General features: G+C 38.0%; 2 protein-coding genes across 8 annotated transcripts; one reads left to right on the forward strand and one right to left on the reverse strand.

Annotated features, from left to right (window-relative positions):
- Positions 1-1,066: 1,066 nt before the first annotated feature.
- THAP5 (THAP domain containing 5) lies at positions 1,067-9,156 on the reverse strand. 7 transcript variants are annotated; one of them, XR_011464009.1, is made up of 4 exons: positions 8,939-9,156; positions 5,464-5,656; positions 3,379-4,959; positions 1,067-1,268 (listed from the first exon to the last, which is right to left on the reverse strand). XR_011464009.1 is itself a non-coding variant. In XM_070369541.1 (4 exons), the coding sequence occupies exons 3-4, from the start codon at positions 5,608-5,610 to the stop codon at positions 4,045-4,047; spliced, it is 1,062 nt and encodes a 353-aa protein (XP_070225642.1). In that variant the 5' UTR covers positions 5,611-5,656; positions 8,594-8,644; positions 8,939-9,075; the 3' UTR covers positions 1,067-4,044. The 7 variants fall into 7 exon arrangements, 6 of the variants coding, with proteins under 6 accessions (XP_070225642.1, XP_005904829.1, XP_070225645.1 ...); XM_070369541.1 differs by adding an exon at positions 8,594-8,644 and having other exon boundaries at positions 1,067-4,959; positions 8,939-9,075; XM_005904767.3 differs by having other exon boundaries at positions 1,067-4,959.
- Positions 9,157-9,329: 173 nt separating this feature from the next.
- Positions 9,330-14,881, forward strand: DNAJB9 (DnaJ heat shock protein family (Hsp40) member B9). Its single transcript, XM_005904768.2, has 3 exons — positions 9,330-9,497; positions 11,373-11,599; positions 12,518-14,881. Exons 2-3 carry the CDS (start codon positions 11,383-11,385, stop codon positions 12,970-12,972), a joined length of 672 nt encoding a protein of 223 aa, XP_005904830.1. The 5' UTR covers positions 9,330-9,497; positions 11,373-11,382; the 3' UTR covers positions 12,973-14,881.
- The last annotated feature ends 1,378 nt before the right edge of the window (positions 14,882-16,259 follow it).

A 16,259-nucleotide genomic window follows, 5' to 3' on the forward strand; every position in this document is an offset into this window, starting at 1 on the left:
ACTCTTATCAATCAAAGCAGCCACACTCTTTTCCAGAAAAAGGTAGAGAAATAAACTCCACCTCTTGATAATGGAGTGGCAAGGTTATACTGTGGAGAATATAGGATAAGAGATATTTTGCAGCCATATTTGGAAAATGTAATCACTGCAGGGATGATGGGCCATGGAAAAGGGTTGGTTGCAATGTAAGCTGTTCCAGTAACTATGCTAAAGAACAGAAGCTGGTGGTCAGAATGAAGAGCTTGAAGTTGACAATTTTCAAAGCAGATGCAAGTACTGGAAATGACAAAGGTCTACCACTTACCATGGAAATGAGGTGGCTGAGAAGGAATGGAGGAAAAGTTCACTGGAGATGAGGTGGTCAGGCAACCAAAAAATCAGAGGGTGGTGAATAGGTTAAAAATGATAATTCAAACAGGCCATTCCTTGAAGAAAGTTTCTCTAACACAGATGCATCTTGGTCAATATCTCTACCCTCACCTTTCTCTATAGCTTTTTCCCTGACAGCTGTGTTTTAACCCACTCACCTCATCCACAGAAAAACAGTGTAATCTAAAAAAGAAGAAAGCATGTACGTGAACACCAAATTAGTTGACAGAACTGTTCAATTTAGCTAGTAATAGAAAAATTCATCTGCACATCAATATTCCAACTCTCGATGCATGAGTCATTTTTTTCAAGATCAAAAGTATGCAGAAAAATTTCCTGCTTGATGTTTAGATCAATGCCATGTTATTATTTATGATGAAATCTTTTTAAATGACTTACCAATCTCCCTGAAGTATAGGCATAAAGATACACAGCTTCCTTAGACTTAATATCCTTTCTAATTATCTGGGATAGAAAGGAGGAAATAGTTTGTGGTGGGGATAGCCTTCTACAACCAAAATCAATTAATAGGTGGCATAGCACATAACTGGTAAATTGTACTGTACACTGGAAACACAGAATGTTTCAAAGACTATAAGAAGATCAATATCCTTCCCTAAACATTCTCAAGGTATGAAGGACATAATTGTTAAAAAGGTTCTTTATTTTAAATAATAAGAAATTCTAAGTAGGCAAATTCAGAATATTCATCCAAACCTTTATTGAGTGAATATTACATTGTCAATGAAACAAAAGTGAAGATGAGCCCTGGCTATGAAGCCAGGGATGCTCTCTCTTGTCTGCTTTTACTTCTTACTTCATCACATTACCTTCCCCCATCCCATGTTAACACGTCTCTTTGATCCTTAAAAGCTGTACTTTCATTTATTCAATTAACACTAGAATTAAAAAAAAAAAAAAAGCATAGTCAAGTCGAACAGAAAGCCATAACATCATGATATAAAAAAAGGATAAACAAAAGCAACCATACTCCAATAAAAATTAATTTAAAAAACGTGTAAGTACTGCTACAGTGTTATAATACAAACCCTGTAGAAACAAAGAAAAATCCATTTTGATTGGTAAAAGGGATGATATTCCCACAAAGTTGAAATGTAATTTTAACTGGTTGAATTTAAAGAATAAAATAAACAGACAAAGTCAGCATGTTTGAGAAATGCTAAGAATTCGAGTATGGCTAGAACACAGGATGAACAGAATCACAGAGGATAATATACATGATGGAAACAAGTTGTGCTGTATTCTGTACTTATTAAAGGGTGATTACCGATTTCTGAGCTAGGAAAGTTAAGTGGTACACAAGTGATACAGCTAGATGTATAGTTTAGGTAAAAAACTTAACAGTGGACTCCAGGAAGATCCAAAAGCAGGAGATCCAAAATACAGGTACTATTAGTTAAGAAGTTCCTATAATAATCCAAGTAAGAAATAAAGTTGGTCAAAACCCCCAAATAAAATTTAACAGTTAACTGAGTTAGGTTGGAACACTCTGAACTGAATATACAAGTCAATAGTATCTTAGATACTTGTAATATAGTAGTTTAAAGAAATACAACTAGTTTAAATTATTCCTGCTGCCGCTGCTAAGTTGCTTCAGTTGTGTCTGAATCTGTGCGACTCCATAGATGGTAGCCACCAGGCTCCCCAGTCCCTGGGATTCTCCAGGCAAGAACACTGGAATGAGTTGCCATTTCCTTCTTCAATGCATGAAAGTGAAAAGTGAAAGTGAAGTCGCTCAGTCGTGTCAGACTTATAGCGACCCCATGCACTGGAGCCCACCAGGCTCCTCTGTCCATGGGATTTTCCAGGCAAGAGTACTGGAGTGGGGTGCCATTGCCTTCTCCGAAATTATTCCTGAGTAAACTATAAATAGAAAATAACTATAATGTACACTTTATAATGACTTAAAAGGGCTATTTACATTTAGAGTATGTATTTTAAATATTATCAAAATGGAACTTAATATATCTTTATTAATTATACGTATATAATTTATACAAAAATGTTAAGGATTTTCCCCCCCATGGTTATAAGGATACCTCTGATTAACTTTTTTATAATTAGCTAACACACATTCATATGCAAATAATCACCATCCACTTAGAAAAACAATTAAAATACTATCTGCTGTGTAGTCAACTATTTATTGAGCACAACCTATTTTTCAGCACCAAAACACGTTTATTACCTTACAGAAATCAAAAAAACCATCCTTCGTCTCTTTCTTAGTTACCTCCCTAAGGTCATTACCATGTGCACGTGCTCAGTGGCGTCCAGCTGTTTGCAACTCCATGGGCTGTAGCCTCTCAGGCTACTCTGCCCAAGGAATTTTTTAGGCAAGAATACTGGAGTGGGTTGCCATTTCTTACTTCAGGGGACCTTTCCAACCCAGGGATCAACCTGCATCTCCTGCATTGGCAGGCAGATTCTTTATCATTGCACCACTTGCAAAGCCATGGTCATCACCACCTATCTATAATTTCTTTTAATAAAATACATGTAAGTGGGAAGGTATAAGAAGAAGTATTATTCTATTCTGGAATTTTAAAATGAGACATGCACACGTTTAAAGGTTATACATTTTAAATAGATATAAACTGTTAATTCCTAAAAAATATTTAAAAAATTAACCTCATTTTAATTTTTGGTTTATAAAAATAACTTTAATGGCAGGGTGTCAATTCAAATAACTGTGTATTATGATGGTCAGCTACATATAAGATATATATTCTTTCAAGTTTAAAGTACCTCTCCTAAGAACTAGGCTAATGGTTGATTCCTTATTTTAGTTCAACTGGAATAAAACCTAACAAGAGTATTTTCTGGTAAAATACAAAAAATATTAGTCGCTTAGTCATGTCCGACTTTTTGTGACCCCACGGACTGCAGACCTCCAGGCTCCTCTGTTCATGGGATTCTCCAGGCAAGAATACTGGAGTGGGTTGCTATTCCCTTCTCCAGGGGATCTTCCCAACCCAGGGATCAAACCTGGCTCTCCTGCATTGCAGGTGGATTCTTTACTGCTCGAGGCATCAGAGAAGCTGTATAATACAAAAAATTACAGCCCAAAGGTCAAGCAACACAGAATTTAATACACATTGAGAAGAACCTAACAGGTAATAGTAGAAAATTCTAGCCAGCATCTACTTTTGTGTAAGATTATCATACAGAAAACTTGTTCTATTAAAAGTATCTTCTATAAAGGGAAGAAACTAAAAAGAAACAACTATGTAAGAGATCTAGTTCAGTGCCCTCCTTCTACAAATTAAGAGACTGGGACTCAATCTTAAGTAACTTGTCCAAGACACATCTCAATGGTAGAATCAGGACTGATTCTGGAACCTGACTTCTATTCTGGGCTCTTGCTTACCATGTCTGTGTTCTCTCATTTTATGACTGAATCATATTACTTATTCACTAAGTTTTTACTTTAAATTTGGAAAATTAACAAGCAATGAAATGTCATCTACCCAACAATTCTCGAGTTGTTTTAAAAAAATGAGCATAATAAGAATAGGATGCAGTTCATAACATTAGAGCACTTGCTTGGCTTAAGGTTAAGAATTTCACACAGGAAAAAGTTCACTTTACACAGAATTTGGTTTGGCTAACAGAAACCTTACATGAAAGTCACAAACTTGGAAACCTCTTAATCTATATCATAGTAACTTCATATGTCGTGAAATGGTTTTCTATAATCTTGACATTTTCTTCAGATAGCCAGTTTTCCTGTTTTAGCTGCCTTATAAGAGCTTCCAAAGACTTCAATCTCCCTAGAGTTTGTTGTTCCTGTAACTCAAGGAGAGTTATCTTTGAATGTAGTTTAGACACTTTCTGCCAAAGATGTTCCTTATTTACATCTTGTCTGCAGTAAGAATGCTCAATCTGTAAAACTTCTGTCTCATAGTCTACATCCTTATATGAGTCTTCGATGTCTATATCTTCTTCCATTTCCACTGTTTCTTTGGGGGCAGGTATAAAAGAATTAATCGCAGGTTTGGAATTTTCTGTAGGTACAAAAATGGCAATAACGGATTCTTTATCTGTGTTTAATTCTTCAACTGTTTGAGTAACTGTGCTGAGTATGAATGGATTTTCCTGTGCTGACTTAATTTCCACAGAATTATTTGTAAAGTGTGGGTTAGCAAGATGATTAGTAGTTATTTCAATCACTTCTTGGGTTTCTAAAGGCTGCTGAATGCCCTCTGAACTTGCAGTTGTCAAAGTAATAGTTGTAGAACTTAGATTCTCAAATGATGTGTGAAAACCACCTATACCCATGTCTTGGTTAACTGATGTTTCCAATATAGATTCTGGTTTTCTGGTACCTTGTTTAACTAGACTAAGAGTTAATATGTTATTTTGCACACTTTCTGCTTTTGGATCTGGTGGTTTTACCAAGGCAGATGATTCAAGTAATTCTGCATGTTCAGGGAGGAGATCTGTATTAACTGGATGCTTCTTTGGCTCATTTGATGCAAAAGATTCTTCTGACTTGGCTTTTAGGCATACTTCTTTCTCACTTTTCAATTTTTTCTTCTGAGATTTTTTTTTGGAAGGATCTTTCTCCTATAAAATAACATTTTCAAATTCTAAAAAAGATGTCCTTACTAGGCTTTATCCTCTTATTAGTTAGTGCTATTTCCATACAACTTTGAGTAGTATACTGACCAAACAAATTTATTCAGTTAAAAAATGTTTTCAGTATGTTAACAGCTCAAAATGTATGTGAAAGCATTTTTTAAAAAAATTATGCATAATCAATATATAAAGAAAAATCTCAGATCATTCACAAGACTAGTAAAAAAATCTCAGATCATTAATTTACATTAAAAACTTAACCTGATAATTTATGTATGTGTTATCTTTGGCTCCTCTTAAGCTATGCTTCAGAATGGTTTATTAAAAAATTATCACTTTCAGTAAAAGTACACATGAGTTTTCCTTTCTTAAGTATGTGTTTTCCCAACAGTTATTTTTCACTCTCCTCCCCCTTCCTGACTACCTGCCACCCTGCAATCTGCCACCATACTCAGCATTAGCCCCTTCTCCCCTACTCCCTGCCTCCAATACCTGATTGTCTTCAGGCAAAGCAAATATTGTTGGAATTGCAGTTTGTTTCAAATAGCGAATACCCCATCTGATGTCAAGAGAGTCAGGAGTAAAATGGTCACTACACAGGAACTGGTATTTACTTGGAACCCATGAATCTCGTTTCATATTCTTTAACCATTTTTCAAGTCTTTCTTTGTCATGTAGAGGAAACCTGAAATTAAAAAAAGGAAAACTTTGCTATATTTTAACAGTAATGCCAGACTCCAGGCCTGTATATACAGGTAACCCAAGGGCCACAAAGACAACTGCTCCTACCATACAACAGCATCTTCATGACAACAACTGCCATATCACCTCTGCAGCAAAGAAAGCTAAGGTATGAGGTGTGCAGCCAAAGCTTTTGTCTGAGAAGTATAACTCAGGGTCCTTCAAGTAAAATATTTATGTTACTACAAAGGATAAAATCTATTCATATTTTCTATGGATTATGTTTCTTTTTCATTCTGTTGTATAGTCTGTAGAACTAGTAAAGAGTTTTGTTAACTAAAAAGTTCTATTCAAATATTCTTCATAGTAATATAACAAATCAAACCATTTCCTGTCTATAAGAAGCATTAAACCTAAGGCTTTTATATTAATATTTTTAAAATAAGGAGATGTTAATTCAAAAAATGGTTTAGCTAACATAAAAGGAATACTATATCTTATAAAACTACTAATATTCCATTCTCTTTACTGGAATCAGCCTCAATTCCAACCATCTATAATGTAGTCCAACATTTCTAGTCTTCTTTAGCTAGTGGTTTGGGAACTCTAAAATTCAAGTATTCAAGTTCTGAAAGAGAACCAAACATGTTAAGAGGGCAGACTCATATTTTATAATAGGAAACACATCGAAAAGACAAAGAAAGGCAAGAGAGTTCTTTATATATGTTGTTCCTGTACCAAATAGCCTGGATATTCAGAGTTGGCTCTAACACACTACATGTTTTAGGGTAAAATTTGGACTTGCTGCAGAATTTGACAGAAAACTTTATTCTACCAGTGTAAACAGGTTTGTATTAAACAACAGTGATTTATACTTCTTTTGAACATTTTATAGGAACACAGTCCAAGACACATATTATATAATAATCTCCTATTTTTAAAAAGGAGTAACATAAAAGGTTCTCATACAAGAAGCAGCTGTTATACATTTCTCTCAATCACAACCATTTATGCTTTGTAGTAATAAGATCTTATAAAAAAATAAATATTGATAACGTAGTAAGATGCTAGATGAAAAGAATCTGGGTGCTTTGTAGGAAATAATTTTTAACCCTGATATCGTTCCACAGAAAAATCATATTATCTGCTTTTGGAAGTTTTTTTTACCATTAATACAATATTCATACACAGTTTAAAAAGTTTTTAACCTTACATATATCAGTAACTTATATTATAAATACGATAAACGTAATGAGAAAAGGCATTTAGTGGCAAAAAGAATTTTACTTTCAGAGGACTTAGAATAATCACTGGTATAAACTGAGCACTATATTCATTGAATTTCCTAATTAATATAAATTTATTTTGCAGCACGTGACAGTGTTAGCAAGAAAATTCTTCAAGTTGGATGCTATTAGGGGACTGAACACATGAAATTTTAAAAAGTCAATAAAAAGTTCCATTTCCAGTAAATTCATATTTTGAGGAATAAAAATCTATAATTGACTTTCTCTGGCCTTATTATTTTTCTCTCCTTAAAAATAGTAACTATGCAGTCTACAAGACTAAAGAAGTCCTAGTCTGAGGTTATGAGCCCCCCAAACCCAAGGCCAAATAAATATGGGAAATATGGTATTAAGTTCAACATGATTCTTTGCTACAAACCTCCTCAGAGCCAGTGACATTCATATACCAGAGTATGTTTATCCCCGTAAAATATCTCTGCAACCTGTGGAAGGGCTTCAAGGAAGATAACTGTAGAAACACGGCACATAGTTCAAATCATTTGGAGTTATCAGTTTTTTGTTTTTTTCCATTAGGTAAGATAATGGAAAGCAGCTGAGTCATTACTGAACAATGAGCTTTAGGTCTAAAGTCAAAAAAGCTTCACAAAATAGCTAGTGAAACTTCAAATTAACTTAAAGACACTCACATTAGAGCTAAATTATTTAGAATTCCACGGACAGACGAGCCTGGTGGGCCACAGTCCACAGGTCACAAAGAGCTGGACACGACTGAGCAACAAACACTTTCACATAAGAAATAAAGGAAATTATAGAATAGTCTAAACACGTTGATTTCTCACAAACACGAAGCATGTTATGAATGCCAAGTGCTATTTTATGTTTTTAGACGTTACGTGTGAATTCTGTACTATTAACGTGTCCACTTTACAGATGGAAGGTCTTGGGTAGCAGGGTTAAATAATTTACAGGTCGTTCAGCTACAAAGTGATGGAGCCAGGATTTGAACCTAAATCTGGCTTTGGAGCCGGGTATCTTACTAATAAGTAGTACACAATACTTCTTCCCTATTGTTCCAAGTAAAAATGAGTACTTTTGGGGTTCCTCAAAAAAATATTTCGTGGCTATAGTTATTTGGAATACATACAGTAATTTGGAATAAAGTAATTTGGAAAAAACTCTACTTTTCCAGAGTTCGCTTTCTGCCACTTCACTTTTAGGAAAGTTTGGTCTAACAGGTATTAGGGCCCAAACAAATTTTTCGCTTTTACAAAATAAAAGCAATTGCTTCCTCGCTTAGAAAAGGCTTCCTAGGAACGCTCTACGTTGGGAGAGCGGGGAAAACCTGTTAGCCCTTACTTACCTGCTCCCTGCACCAGTGAAGAATTATCTAGAGCCCTGAGCAGGTGACAGATTATAATTCCGCCTCTGCCACAAAACTTTCAAGGTATGTTACCTTATCTTTTCTGAAAAGCCTGTTTTCTCAGGAGAAAATGGAATAACATCTATGCGACCTAACTCACAGGAGGTGTAAGATAAACTTGGAGGGCACCTTCCCATTCGGCACGTTTGATGCACCTGAAGTGATTCAGTTCAGTTCAGTCGCTCAGTCGTGTCCGACTCTTTGCAACCCCATGAATTGCAGCACGCCAGGCCTCCCTGTCCATCACCAACTCCCGGAGTTCACTCAAACTCACGTCCATTAGCGTTGTTCAATGAAATGAGGTCAGGGGAGGTGGGGAAACGCTCTGAAAACCAGAAGTGTCGCTCAAATTTTACCGCTTAAAATGCCCTATTAACACCCCCAACAGACCCCTCCCTATGCCTCGCCACACGCCCAGCGTCCTCCCTAGAAATGTCAGAACATTTCCAGGTAGACTCAACTCGCGCCTTCGCGCCCTCCTCCTGCGCAGAAATCAAACACTCCCGGAGAACCCAGGACAAATTTACAGAGCAGACAGGAGACGCCAAACCCTAACCCCAAACGCCACAGGACAGCGACCCAAAGGCAAGGTGAAGCTTCCGCGTTAGGGGCAACTTACGGGTAAAAACTAAGCTTTCGCTCTTTATTATTTCGTCCCCGGCGGTTCTTACAGCAAATCGCTGCGCAATAGCGGGGCATCCCTGCAGCGCTGCCACACAAGACCCGAGCCGCCAAGGGGCACAGGCGGGACTTCCTCACCGAGGCGAGGCTGGAGATCCTTGCTGCCCGAGGTATCGCGCCTGCGCCAGGCGGGGTGGAGTGGAAAGACTCGGCCACCCTGAACTCACTTCCGTTTCCGCCGGCTTCGGTTCGGCCCTTTAGGGGGTTGGAGCCGGAAGTGACGCATGGGCTGATCAGCAACAACAGTTTTCCACGTGCGCGTAGGGCGCCAGGGTCAGGTGGGGAGGCGGGAGCCAATAGAAAAGCGTTTCGTGTATGTCCTCCTGAGGTGCAGGCGCCCGCAGCTACCGGCCAGCCAGTGGGGAGCGGGCTGTGCGGGAAGGCGGTTGCGAGAGGCGTGTGAGGTCGGCGGACAGGAGGCAGTGGGCCCGTATCGGCTCACGGAAGCTGCTGAGGCCGGGGTGAAGGCCGAGCCGAGCGGCCGTGTGGAGTCGCTGGTTAGTGTCGCCGGTTAGGAGCAGCAGCAGCCGGAGGTTGTGGACGAGAGACGAGGCCGAGGTCTCGGGGAGGGGGGTTAGGCCTCGGTATCCGCTACGATCGCCGCTGGGGCTTCGGGCTGCCAGGTGTTCTTGAGGAAAATAGGGGAAAGGTGATGGCAGAAACAGCGTAGTGCTGTTTGTCGTGGGGTTGTGCCGCGGGCTTTCTCGGGTGTGGGCAGCTCCTCTTAGGGCCGGACCCCGGGTGGGACCCCGAGCCCTTCAACCCAACGGCTGCATCTGGTCTGCTAGGGCGAGTATGGGTGAGGGCTGACGGTCTAGTCAAGCAGTCACCGGTTCTGAGGAGAGACCCTCGGGACTGTCCGCCAGGTCCCTCTTAGGAATGAGGAGTCAGTATAAGGCAGTCAGTCTTCTAGGAAAGGATGGGATATTCACCTTGAAACTGTGAAATGAAGTTTATTAAACCAGGAAGGTACCTCTCTGCCAGTGTTAGACCCGCCCTTTGGCAACCGCCCTTTGGCACCGCAGTACACGCTCGGTTTGTGTTCGTTTAACCAGGAGTTTGTACTTGATTCTTGGTACCCGTGACTGTGACTAACTCTCTGGAAAGAAGTGATCTGTCTACTAATTACGCTTCAAACGGGCCACAGGAGAGGAAGGCAGGCAGTTTCCACAAACCAGAGTGTCTTTCGTCAGGCATGTTATGTCATCTTAGGTTTATAAGCACTCCTATATTCAAAAAACAGGATCAATTCTTTTTAAATCGCGAATCATTTAATCTGTAGTCTCGAGAATTCCAAGTTGTATTCTAGGTGGAAACTTCTTTGAGGTTAGAGAAATACTTTAATGACTCCTGAGAAGTTTGAAAGTAAATTTACCTTATCTGTAGTACAAACAATGAAAGTTCAATTTTTTTTTTTTTTTGGCAGCCTTAGCAGAAATCCTAAATTTTGTTAATTACGAGTTTTTAACATAACATATATTCATGCTTTTGTATTAAATATTTGAGATCTTACAGTTTTTTTTTTTTTAAAGAGATTACGTTCTGTTGAGTTGTCAATATTATTGTGATATTGAGATTCTATAAGTGCAAGCCTTGGCTCCTTTTGCCGAAATGAAAACTGAAAATTTCTTTGTTGCTGTTGAGTCATTAAGTTGTGTCTGACTCTTTTGCAACTCCGTGGACTGTTGCCTGCTAGGCTTCTCTCTGCCCATAGGATTTTCCAGGCAAGAATTGTGGTGTGGGTTGCCATTTCCTCCGGGGATCTTCCCGACCCAGGAATTGAACCTGCGTCTTCTGCTTGGCAGGCTGATTCTTTACCACTGAGCCATCTGGGAAGCCTGTTTCTTAAGGAGGGAAGGTTACTGCTAATTTAGACATATGGGGCTATTTACCATAGACATGTTTCCAGTTAAATTTTTTTAAACCCCTTTAGAATATACATCGGAGAAGGCAATGGCAACCCACTCCAGTACTCTTGCCTGGAAAATCCCATGGGCGGAGGAGCCTGGTAGGCTGCAGTCCATGGGCTCGCGAAGAGTTGGACACGACTGAGCGACTTCACTTTCATGCATTGGAGAAGGAAATGGCAACCCACTCCAGTGTTCTTGCCTGGAGAATCCCAGGGACGGGGGAGCTTGGTGAGCTGCCATCTATAGGGTCGCAGAGTCGGACACGACTGAAATGACTTAGCAGCAGCAGCAGAAGCAGAGTATACATTCTTGAAGATTAGGATTCTTTCAAAAAGTATTTTGATTTTCCACCCTTTTTGCATTACTGCATTAGTGTACTTTAAATCCTGAAAGCTCACCCAGTTCCTTTTAAAAGAAAAATCTAAAGATTAATTCCATAATTTTTTTTCTTTTCTTTTTTAGGATATTAGAAATGGCTACTCCCCAATCAGTTTTCATCTTTGCAATCTGCATTTTAATGATAACTGAATTAATTTTGGCTTCCAAAAGTTACTATGATATCTTAGGTGTGCCAAAGTCGGCCTCGGAGCGCCAAGTCAAGAAGGCCTTTCACAAGTTGGCCATGAAATACCATCCTGATAAAAATAAGAGCCCTGATGCTGAAGCAAAATTCAGAGAGATTGCAGAAGGTATGTAAATGACTATTTCCAAGGTCTCAAAGGTATTAAGTAGTAAAGGAGAATGATAGGTAAGAAGTTTGTATGTATTTGAAGGTTTTGTGGGAGATGAGAGGTAAAGTGGGATGTATATGTAAATGTAATGAAAGTCTCAAGGCTGTTTTCTTATAACATTTTGATCCTGGATGTATGGAAGTATATACTTTTTTGGGCATTCAGATCTAAAAATGTTGAAAATGTAGTATTTCATTCTTTTATTATTTATAACATCGCTTATTGTTTATGTTAGGAATTTTAGATACCTCAAATTTAAAGTTTTTATGAAGTATGGAGATTAAATATAAAACTATTGAGCATAAAAAAATTAAATAGATTTTAAATGTTTTTTTTTTCTTCCTCACTTGGTCTACATCTCAAAGCCACATTTGTCTTTAAAGGAAAAGTTTTAAACAAGTTTTGACTTAATACTAATTCCGAAACAGATTGCATCTCCTGAGCATTCAGTAGTTAATGTTGGGTAGTGGTAACTGGGAGTTGGAGTTAAACATTTATTTCAGCTAGTAAGGAGGTGAAAAATCTGAATTCCTCTTAATTTGCTCGTTAAATTCTTTAATGCAAGCAGTGATTTTTACACAAATAGTATGAAGAATAACTCTGAAATTGTTGCCCATATAATTATTTTTAGTAATGGTAGCATTTATTTAACATTTATTGTATAGATACTAGAGGCAGGTATTGTGCTAACTGCTGATAGCATACAGTGGGTAAGACAAAAAATCTCTGCCTTTTGTGACTTTTTACTCTTACGCTTGTAAGCTTTGGTTTTATTTGTGCTGTGAAATCTTTTCATAAAATAGATAAATTTAAAAGGTTTGGATATATGTAATTTTGTTTCTCTTCAGTTACTAAAGTATTTTTATTTCTTTTCAGCATATGAAACTCTCTCAGATGCTAATAGGCGGAAAGAATATGATACACTTGGACATAATGCTTTTACTAATGGTAAAGGACAAAGAGCTAGTGGAAGTCCTTTTGAGCACTCATTTAACTTCAATTTTGATGACTTATTTAAGGACTTTGATTTTTTTGGTCAAAACCAAAATACTCGGTCCAAGAAGCATTTTGAAAATCACTTCCAGACACGCCAGGATGGTTCCAGTAGACAAAGGCACCATTTCCAGGAGTTTTCTTTTGGAGGTGGTTTGTTTGATGACATGTTTGAAGATATGGAGAAAATGTTTTCTTTTAGTGGTTTTGACACCACCAACAATGGACATACAGTACAGACTGAAAATAGATTCCATGGATCTAGCAAGCACTGTAGGACTGTCACTCAACGAAGAGGAAATATGGTTACTACATACACTGACTGTTCAGGACAGTAGTTGATTCTTTTTCTGTTCTCATTAAACCCAATTAGGTGACTCCTCTTCAATATCTTTGATGCAGAAAGAATTTTTTTGTGAACTATTTTGACAAGTGCATGATTTCACTTAACTTAATATAGCTGTTAAATATATTTAAATTGTTTTTGACAATTCAACATCTAATTAGGAGACCAGTAGCTAATTAATTTCCCTGATTAGACAAGGTTCTTTAAAAAAAAGATACTATAATTCTGCCTGGTCTTTTTTTCTCTACTTGTCCTTGGGCTTATGACCAATTTAAGGAAAGAATTGACTTTGCCTGATAAATATTTAAAGGTTAAACTTTAAAAGTTATTCTAGATTTAAATTATGTGAACATGAATGATTTTTTTTGAGTGAAACCTTTGCTAATTTAAAATTGCATGCTCTGTAGCATCTCTGACTTAGGTTGCAAAATGTATGTGAAACTGTATAATTCAGTTCAGCAAAGGATGGCAAGCAGTATCTTGTTTAATTTCCACTGAAAGCTTGAGAAAAGTATGGTTTAATATTTACCACAGAACCATGCAGAAGAATTGGAGTAAAGGAAATGATTGTGTTGCTCATAGTTTTTAAGACCAAAAGAAAGTTGAAAACTTAAATATTGTCAAGAGATTGTTACCTGTTTGATCCCTGGCTAATGATTTTGTAGTGTTAAAGTCATAGCTGTTTTACATATCTTTTCACATTTCTTAATTAGTTGTTGGCCCTCTAGGTCTTAGTGTGAATTTATGTATTTTTGTGTGTGTGTGGTTTTTCTTCTTTGCACTCATCTTTAGAGATTGACTAATACCTCATTCTGTTTATAAAAACAGCCAGTAATTTCTGTGCAACCTTATTATGTGCAATATTTTTAAATCCTAAGAAATGTGTGCTTTTGTTTTCAGATGGACTTATTTCTTTAGTTCTGCACTTGTTCCATGTTGTACTCCATATGAGTACTAATCCTATGGATACATATTAAAACTAGTAAATATCTCATACAGCTTTGTGAGTGAGAGAAATATAATATTTACAATATGATCTCTGTTTTCATTTTATTCTTAAAAGTCTATTCTGCAGTTCTGGAGGGTATATAAGCAATTGAGCTGCTAATACTGACCATAGACTATTCTAGAAGTTTGAAGATTTTGTTAATTATAATTTTGGTATATTTGCTTGCTAGGAGCGAGTATTCTTGCCACTGGTTCTTTCCTCTTCAGGCCTGGTTGGGAAAAAGCAGACTGCATGAACCTATATTTGTTAGTAATCATCTTTAATTTGAAATCTGTGAAGAAAATGAATGTATTATATTTATGTATCTTTATTAGTTCCTAAAAGTTATACATACTACTTTCATTTGATAATAAGAAAATCACCTGCCTTGAATTTTGGTCTAAAAATTCTCTGTGGCCTATTAAACAGAAAAAGTAAGGCAAAAAAATAAGCAAAAAAAAATTTCAAATCACAAACATGAAGGATTATTTTATCTAGTTTTAAACATTCATTTGACTGCCCCCCCCGCCCCCCCTTTTTTAAACCTCTCATTTTGCTCTTTGGCATACTTTTTGCAAGGGAAAATGTACCATGAGTCATACACACTTAGGATACAAGCTAAATATAAAGAAAGATCCTTAGATAATCTAGGTATATGTGTGAGTAATTAGCTGTGTAAGCAACTAGAAATTAGACCAGTAATCAGTATAACAATTTCCTCCGTAATTTAGAATTTTTTTTCTTTATAGTTTGTATAGGTTGAATGTACAAAGAGAATGGTGAACTCCTGTAGTTATGCAATGACCAATATGATAGCTTAATCTGTACTCCCTATATAAGTCAACACAAAATCTGTCACCTTTTTTTCTTCTATATAAAATAGTAACATAACATGACTTTATGTTTTTCTGGAGCTAACTTGTGTAATTCTTCAAGTTTTGGGGATTGAGTATGTCTTGCATTGGGTACTGTAGTGCATGTGGTAAATTTGAAGTTCTTTTGGTGCTGTAGATTGGTAGGCAGTTTTGTGCTCTAAATTTCAGATCCAATTCTGAGATCAGTTCCATGAAAATTTAGGTTGCCTAGTGGCTCAGAGGTTAAAGCATCTGCCTCCAATGCGGGAGACCCGGGTTCGACCCTGGGTCAGGAAGATCCCCTGGAGAAGGAAATGGTAACCCACTCCAGTATTCTTGCCTGGAGAATCCCATGGACGGAGAGGCCTGGTAGGCTACAGTCCACGGGGTCGCAAAGAGTTGGACACGACTGGGCAACTTCACTTCACTTCACTTCACTTCAAGGTCAGTTAAGAATTTATGCATTCATGAAGTAGTTATTTTAATTTTTCTAAATAAAACCACACTAGGGGAAATGGTGCAGTGGCACCCTACTCCAGTACTCTTGCCTGGAAAATCCCATGGATGGAGGAGCCTAGTGGGCTGCAGTCCATGGGGTTGCGAAGAGTCGGACACAACTGAGCGACTTCACTTTCACTTTTCCCTTTCATGCATTGGAGAAGGAAATGGCAACCCACTCCAGTGTTCTTGCCTGGAGAATCCCAGGGACGGGGGAGCCTGGTGGGCTGCCATCTATAGGGTCGCACAGAGTTGGACACGGCTGAAGCGACTTAGCAGCAGCAGCAGGGGAAAATGAGACCACTGTTGAACAGAATACAGAAATTTATATCAGGAATAGGTCTCTAAAATTTATATTGTTCATGTTAATGCTGGCACCTTCAGTTCCGTGTGACATACTGAATAAAGTCAGTCATGGTGGTTTCCCACCAAGTTCCAATGACAGAATACGATGAAGCCATGGTTCAGTTGCTCAGTCGTGTCCGACTCGGCGACACCATGACTGCAGCATGCCAGGCTTCTGTGTCCATCACCAACTCCCAGAGCTTGCTCAAACTCACGTCCTCGAGTTGTTGATGCCATCCAACTGTCTCATCCTCTGTCGTCCCTTTCTTCTGCCTTCAATCTTTCCCAGCATCAGGGTCTTTTCAAATGAGTCAGTTCTTTGCATCAGGTGGCCAAAGTACTGGAGTTTCAGCATCCGTCCTTCCAATGAATATTAAGGACTGATTTAATTTAGGATGGACTGGTTGGATCTCCTTGTGGTCCAAGGGACTCTCTGAGTCTTTTCCAACACCACAGTTCAAAATTATCAATTCTTCTCTGCTCAGCTTTCTTTATAGTCCAACTCTCACATCCATACATGACTACTGGAAAAACCAAGCTTTAACTAGACGGACCTTTATTGGCAAAATAATGCCTCTGCTTTTCAATATGCTG

This window comes from Bos mutus, chromosome 4, assembly GCF_027580195.1.
Source record: "Bos mutus isolate GX-2022 chromosome 4, NWIPB_WYAK_1.1, whole genome shotgun sequence".
NCBI classification, from domain to species: domain Eukaryota; kingdom Metazoa; phylum Chordata; class Mammalia; order Artiodactyla; family Bovidae; genus Bos; species Bos mutus.